General features: G+C 41.4%; 1 protein-coding gene across 14 annotated transcripts; it reads left to right on the top strand.

Annotated features, from left to right (window-relative positions):
* Positions 1-6,561, top strand: LOC114799479 (uncharacterized protein C21orf62-like). 14 transcript variants are annotated; one of them, XM_028996167.1, is made up of 5 exons: positions 1-108; positions 843-902; positions 4,721-4,848; positions 4,944-5,106; positions 5,810-6,561. In XM_028996167.1, exons 3-5 carry the CDS (start codon positions 4,772-4,774, stop codon positions 6,248-6,250), a joined length of 681 nt encoding a protein of 226 aa, XP_028852000.1. In that variant the 5' UTR covers positions 1-108; positions 843-902; positions 4,721-4,771; the 3' UTR covers positions 6,251-6,561. The 14 variants fall into 14 exon arrangements, with proteins under 14 accessions (XP_028852000.1, XP_028852001.1, XP_028851993.1 ...); XM_028996168.1 differs by having other exon boundaries at positions 4,718-4,848; XM_028996160.1 differs by adding an exon at positions 2,321-2,476 and having other exon boundaries at positions 4,721-5,106.
* The last annotated feature ends 1,318 nt before the right edge of the window (positions 6,562-7,879 follow it).

Here is a 7,879-nt window from a genome sequence, read left to right as displayed (position 1 = left end):
AGGAAGGTCCAGTGACTCTGGCATGGGTTGCCATAGCAATGTGCAGGACAACATAGGGGGGGAGGAGGGCTAGAGAGAAGAACTGGGCTTTCAGCAGAACGCAACAAGGTAAGAAAGTGTTTTAATTGATTAAAAATTAGTAGGAGTTTCTCTCACTTGTCCTCTTTTTTAAGTAAATTAACCAGAGCAGCTAAAAAAATGATGCTGAACTTTATCTTAACATACAGGGCATATTCACTCATATTCACTCATACACGTTGACTTGTATATATTTTTTAAATTCACAATTACGGCATTTATCATACACCCTTACCCAGAGCGACTTACAATAAGTAGTTACAGGGACAGTCCCCCCTGGAGCAATTCAGGGTTAAGTGTCTTGCTCAGGGACACAATGGTAGTAAGTGGGATTTGAACCTGGGTCTTCATAGGCGAGTGTGTTACCCACTAGGCTACTACCACCCATGGTAGTAAATAATCCTCTTAGTTTGTGCAAATTGTAGTTTAAAAGGAAACTGACACTTGAAGAAACATTAAAGACTTAATGGAGATTAGTTTGAATGTTAATATTTAATATAAATTAAAATATTTTTATATAAATTAAAAAAATAGAAATTTAATTTTGTTCTCCACATGCAACAACATGACAGTCCACAAGGGACAGAACAAAAGTGAGAGGAGAAAGAGACCTTCAGAAACAGATAGAGAGGGGAGAGGCAGGGGGGTGGGGTTTAAGAAAAAGAGGAGGGATGAAGAGAGAGAGGAAGAAAAAGTGGGATAACGTGTAATTGCATCAGATTTCTGGTTCATGTGTTCCCATTTTCTCTCTTTCTCATATGCAGCCGAAGAGATGCCATCTCTGCTGAGGCTCTGAGAGACATCCAATCGGACAGTGTGTAGGGGTGAGTATGCCGTTTTGTCTTTCAGTGTCTGTCTCTTTGATTGTGTTCTCATAAAGGGGAGGCTGACAATGTTGGTCTAAGTGAAAACAAAGGAGAAGAAGAGGGGGAGAGTTTTTCAGGATGAGAGAGTTAAACTATTGATGTTAAAATGTTAAAAAATTGAGAAGTTATAATATTGGATGGAGAGGGGTAGAGAAAGGGACAGACAGTTTGAGTGAAAGACTACAGAGGGAAAGTAAGACCAGCATGTTTGATGATTCATGTTTTCCAGGCACAGTTTTGGCAAACGGGATTGGCTCCGAGTTTACAGTGGGGACATATGGACCGCAGCAGCCTCCCTGTAGAGAGCTTTACTTAACTTTACTTTATCCAAAGCGACTTACAAGAGGAAGGCACCAGCAATTCTCATTCGGTTTCTATAGATTTTGAGTTGCAAAGAGTTATGTACTTAAGGCCTAACTTGTCAGGAAAGAGCTGGGTAGTAGAAGGAACATTGGGGGAATTTAGGAATTAGATTTGATATGTTCTGTTTGTTTAATGCTAAGATTAGAGTTATGCTAAATAAAAAAAAAAAAAAAACAACAAACTTGTTACATATGGGGTCTTTGATTTATGTGTGCAGTCATAAATTTTCTTACAATTTCTTTTCAATTTGATAAATTAAATCAATGATTTATATATTTACTGTTTACTAACCCCAAGAGGCGTCAGACTTTGAAAGTGAAAATGAAAGAAAATGAAAGTGAAGTGATTGTCATAATGATACACTGCAGCACAGCACATGGTGCACTCAACGAAATGTGTCCTCTGCTTTTAACCATCACCCTTAGTGAGCAGTGGACAGGCACCCGGGGAGCTGGCAACCTTCTGATTATGGGGCCGTTTCCTTAACCGCTAGGCCACCACTGCCCTCTAATTGAACAAACTGATTAACAGCTCTGGTGGGGGTGACCAGGCGGGCATATATGCATATATGGCATTTGTGACGTGTATTTTTAGCAACAAAAGATTAAACACATTGCATTTAATGTCACAATAATCTTCAAATTTCAAACTACAATAAAAAACAAAAGATAAAAATACACAAATTTTATTTATGTTCTGAAGCCACAGGGTGCTACAGTGTAAGAATGAAAGAGCCGAAGGTTGTTGACCACAGCCTTAAACAAAGAGCTATAGACAAGAGATCAATGGAAAAAGTAAAGGTGAAAGTGGACAACCCTGTCATGTACCTTGATTTAAAGGAAAGTAAGCAGAATGAACATTAATAAAAGCCCTGACATGGTGAGACATGAAAAGGACACAAATTGGACTGTTGGAAACCATCCCCGTTGACACCATTGACACTCTATCATACTCTAAGATGGGAGATTCCAGGTCCATGACTTGTCAATTAAGACCTCCTATTTTTTCTCCAGACTGTGACCTCCCATTACCAACAAGGACTGTCACCAGGTGCAGCAAATGGCCTGAGGTGCCAGGAGGGGAGAGTCTTGTTGCGGGTGGATGGCTACTGTATTCCTGGATCAGGGGTTATCTGGATGAAGCAAAAACATCAACTGACAATCTAACTGGTCTGTGGCAACATTTTTGGGAGTCTTGGGAGTCCAGTATAATGCAGGTGATAAGGACCCATGAACGGAAGGTTGTCTGTTTAAATCCTGAGCCTCTAAGGTGCCACTGAGCAAAGCACCATCCCCACACCCTCCCTACAAATTGAAGTGACTGTCAGTGTGATACACAGAAAGCACATCACACAATGCATACAAGGAAATGTCCTCACCATTCGTGTGCAGTGGGCAGCCATGAAAGGATGGTGCTTTTGCTCAGTGGATTCGAAGCGGCAACCTTCCAATTATGGGTCTGCTTCTTTACCCGCTAACCCACACTAGCCCACAATATTAGTATTAACAGGCCCACAGTACTAGCTTTAATTAAAGTAATTATGGCTGGATTGTACAGTGCCCACCCATTGTAAAATGATTAAAAAGGTTTAGAAGTACTTTTATTTATCTCAAGTTATAGTGTAAACCGTAACCGTGTAAAGGAGTAAGTACATGTCTAGGTTCAGTTCAGAGAGGTAAATTGATAGCTAGGGCCACAAGGATAACATAGTAACAAAATGATTTACTTACTTACTCATTTACTTAAGTCACAATAACAATTTCCCAACAGTGGCAGTGTGCAATGTATACACATAAATGACAAACAGAAATAAAAGACAATCTGGGTGCACCTGTGCATCCTTGTTGTGTTACCCCAGTGTGTGTGTGTAACTTTCACTCAGTCATACCACACGACAGAGGTGAGTTTATTCAGGTCCTAAAGTCGTGTCCATTTCTTCAAAGGTTTCAATCTTCTCCGTAAACCCAGCCTCTGTTATAAAACAAAGCTTAATTTCTTATGCTTGTATTCCTTTTTTAAGGAAAATGTAAAATAACCATACAAATAACTATTTGGATTATCATAGTTACATGCATGTGAAATGTATTACAGACATTACTGCACATAAAATAAGATTATAACAGCATTTGGGTAGTGGTTGGCCTAGCAGTTAAGGAAGCATCCCCGGTGAGCAAAGCACCGTCCCCACACACTGCTGTCCAAGCGCCTTTCATGGCTGCCCACTGCTCACTAAGGGTGATGGGTTAAAAGCAGAGGACACATTCCGTTGTGTACACCATGTGCTGTGCTGCAGTGTATCACAATGACAATCACTTCACTTTTCACTTTCTCTTTATTTTCGTTACTAATTCATTACATAGCTATGTTGCTATTAGACATTAACATTTTCATTTAAAAAACATCATTTAGACATAATGTGATTAGCACGAAAACATAATGTGATTAGCACGAAACAGGAAATAGTATGCATTTAAAAGAACATACAGTACAGGCCAAAAGTTTGGACACCATCTCATTCAATTTGTTTTCTTTATCTTCATGACCATTTAAGTTGGTAGATTCTCACTGAAGGCATCAAAACTATGAATGAACACATGTGGAGTTATGTACTTAACAACAAAAGGTGAAATAACTGAGAACATGTTTTATATTCTAGTTTCTTCAAAATATCCACCCTTTGCTCTGATTACTGCTTTGCACACTCTTGGCATTCTCTCGATGAGCTTCAAGAGGTCGTCACCTGAAATGGTTTTCCAACAGTCTTGAAGGAGTTCCCAGAGGTGTTTAGCACTTGTTGGCCCCTTTGCCTTCAATCTGTGGTCCAGCTCACCCCAAACCATCTCGACTGGGTTCAGGTCCGGTGACTGTGGAGGCCTGGTCTCCACTTTTTGTTAAGTACATAACTCCACATGTGTTCATTCATAGTTTTGATGCCTGTACTGTATAACAACATGAAACAGAAGTTCAACAGTTCTACTGTACATATCTACTCTTCAAGACTGTGCACGCAATACCAGTCAAGACATTTTTCCTCGAATTTCACAATTCATCTGAAGTTTCATTTATCGGCTGCTTAACTTTATTCAACCACGTTTTAATGTTAAAGGCCAGACACATGATGTCTCTTGTGCATCATCATAGCTACCATACCATGTGTGTGAACTGCATCAGCTGACACGTTAAAGGCCAAATCAATGGAGAAGACACATCATGTGCTTATGAAATTCATCAGTAAATATTTTTGTTGGTCTCTGATTAGCCAAGGTCAGTTTTGTGCCCTGGCAGTGTCTGTCATATTGCTGAAAAAGTATGAAAACTCTTATTCACCCCTGCTTTCCTGCAGAGGAGCAGAAAGGGCTTTTTTGGGTTTGTTTTCTGTCTTTTATTGATATCTTTGTGTCTTTCTCCAGCAGAAATACACAGAGAGAAGACTGGACCACAGGAAGCAAACTTCCACATCCAGCATGTATCCAGGTTTCCAGTCACCATGGACCTGGGATTGTGTTGGTTACAGCTGTTCCTCTGGGGTGTTGTTGTCACTGTGTGCATGCTCCTACCGTTTTCTCACAGTGGGTGGGCAGATTTTTTGACAGCCACGCCTCACGGTAACACAACCCTGCTGTTTGCGTCACATAGAAACAGCCTGCGCAACTGCAGCTGTGCAGACGCTGTGAGTGACTGCAATGAGGCCATGGCCAACCTGGTGTGCAGGTGCCACACGGTGGAGAGGAGTGCTCTGCTCCCTGGTGGCCTTCGCTGGAACCATATAGCAGAAGGAGGTCCGTCCCTCAGCATATGGGTATGTAGCACACACAGCTACATGATGAAATGATGCACTCTCAAGCTAAATGGCATTATATGACAATGTCATTAAAGCTTTAAGCGGCAGAATATCCTCTCTCAGGGCTTACAGGCCTTCACTACTGTGAATTAGGATGAGAGTGGAAACTTGAAATCACACTCCAACTTCTCCACAACGGTGTTATAAGCATGTAGCAGGTGTGCTTGTTGTGAGTGAAAGGTGTGTTTGCTGTGGATTCTGTGTGTGTTCAAGGCTGTATTACAGATTTCTTTATGTGAAGATGTAGGTTTGCTTTACTTCCTTTTGAGGTTTATGGGGCTTTTAGCATTAGATAATTTAAGTATTTTGAATCTGGCATATGAAATGTTTCCTCGGAGCAGGGCAAGTAGTTCGGCCGTTAACATATTTACCTTAAAAGTAAGGACTTTTTATTTTTTCAGTATTCAGTGTCAGTACGTCTATTTAGGCTGCTACTCAAAACAGCCCTATGTGTATTTTATTATTAAAAGAGTTCATATAAAAGTATTAGTTCAGTTCGTTATGTCCTTTAGGTTTAAAAACCAAAACAGAGTCAGTTATGCCCCTATTTCTTTATGGTGACTTCATTGTAGGGTTTTTAAAATGGGCTGGGGAAAGGCGGAGTCACTGCCATATATGTTAAAAGTGTGAAAGTTAAAAGTCTGAGTTGTATGTATTCCAGGTACGAGAGCCATGGGTTGTCAGCAGCCTCTTGAATGGAAGTGAGGTGCCTGACCTGCGTCTGTCTCTCTGTGCCCCCATCCCTTTGTCTGCCTCCAGCCATCCTCTCACCCTCTTTGGCCTTCGCAGCCTGGAGCTGCGAAGGTTTGTCCAGGGACAGCCATTCCTAGACCAAGCCATTTACATTGGCCCTGATCTAGACCAACAGGCAGCTAAGACCAACTTCTCTAGTCTCGGCCTCCGTGTCACATTTCTGGATGTTTCTGCCCTAAATGGCACATCATCTCTGAAGGCCTATAGTGTGAGCGGACCTCCGGCACACACCCTCGCTCACCATTTTCCTCACCTGACGCTGCTGCTGTCTGCACACACACACACGCAACACATGGACACCATTACAATGAACTCACAGCAGCCATGTCTACTCACATTTATTTACTAGGATGCTGGTTGACTCACATCATTTGAGTTTGAAAGCGACCACTTTGAAAGTCATATAAAACAGGAACACTCAGCTAATTTAGTGGATCATATCTCTGCTTCCAGGCTTAAACAAAAAGGACAGGAGACATGTTGTCTTTGACTAATATTTCAATTTGATTACCTTGATTTGTTTTCATCAGTTATTATGATTATAAATGTATTCCTTCCATGTCCTGTTCTCATTCTGTCATTTGTCTTTTACCTTTGTGTTGTGTCTGTGTGAAGGCACACATGCCAAGTTCATTTCTATTAAAACCCTGTGTTGCTGAACTGTGCATTCGTGTCCTTCCTGCAACGTTTCTAACTAACTGTTTCTCATTACAGCAATAATTAGAATGGAGGCATATAGGTGGTGACATGATATATATATATGCTGATGTCACAAAAAACCTTTGTGTACATAACAAAATTAAACCAAGAATAGACTGCGGAATATTACAAGACTCAAACTTTACTATGACTGAGAACAGGGCAGGAGTGGGACTCATTTTCAACTCTGGAATTTCTGGCCTCAGACCGAGCCACTTTAGAACTATTATTATTCAAATCATGTAATTATAACCTTAAATATTAAGTCTTCAATAGTGCACTGATCTGTAAAGCCTTTCAATTCAGTGTATTTTTCAAAAATATTTCCAATTCAGTGCTTCACAATGTAGATCCTCCAGATCCTCCTCCTCCCATAGTGCAATTGTAAAAGAAAAAAAAAAAAAATAATATAATATATATATATATATATATATATATATATATGGGGCCTGTCTATTAGGAAGTCCAAGATCCAGCTGCAGAGTGGAGAGCTTATTCCCAGCAGGTCCAACTTCCTCACCAACATCTGAGGGATGACAGTATTGAATGCTGAGCTCAATAAATAGCATTCTAGCGTAAGTGGCTATGGGCCGGCAATCATTGAGGAAGGACACAGTTGACTTGGTGGTTTTGAGGCAGGTAGGTGAACTCAGCAATGTGTTGAAGATATCTGTGAAGGTGTCTGCAAGCTGATCAGCACACTCCCCTAGCACCGACCATGTGTGTTGTCTGGTCTTGCTGCGTTCCATGAGTTTACTCTGTGGAGGGTCATCCTGAAGTCTCCCGTGGAAAGACAGAGGACCTGGTCATTGGGAGAGGGAGTTTTTTTTTTCTCGGTGGCTCCCTGATCTCTGCTTCAAACCCAGCGAAGAAGTTGTTCAGCTCATCTGGCTGGGAGGGGTCACTGCTCCAGGCCTGATATGTTGGCTTGTAGCCACTTGCGCCATGTGTCCTTAGAAGATGTGAAGTGGCTGCTGATTTTCGCTTTGCCTCCTTAATAACCTGTTTTAACAGGTTGGCTCTGGTTGTAGAACAAGCCTCTTTGTCTTTGGACTGGAAGGCTGAGTCCCTGATTTTCACCAGGTTGTGCATCTTAGCAGAGAACCAGGGTTTATGGTTTGATCAGGTGATACTGGTCTTGGAGATGGTGACATCCTCAACACACTTGCTGATGTAGCTGGTATACATTACATGTAGTCATATCCCAAAGCTGCACGTCGATCGCATCATGCCCAAATGCAGGGCGCTTCTAGTCTCCGGGGTCACGTGATTGCCGGGT

The sequence above is a fragment of the Denticeps clupeoides genome, chromosome 11, assembly GCF_900700375.1.
Source record: "Denticeps clupeoides chromosome 11, fDenClu1.1, whole genome shotgun sequence".
NCBI classification, from domain to species: Eukaryota; Metazoa; Chordata; class Actinopteri; order Clupeiformes; family Denticipitidae; genus Denticeps; species Denticeps clupeoides.
Note: the sequence above shows the minus strand (reverse complement) of the source record. Positions and strands in the feature narration are given on the sequence as shown.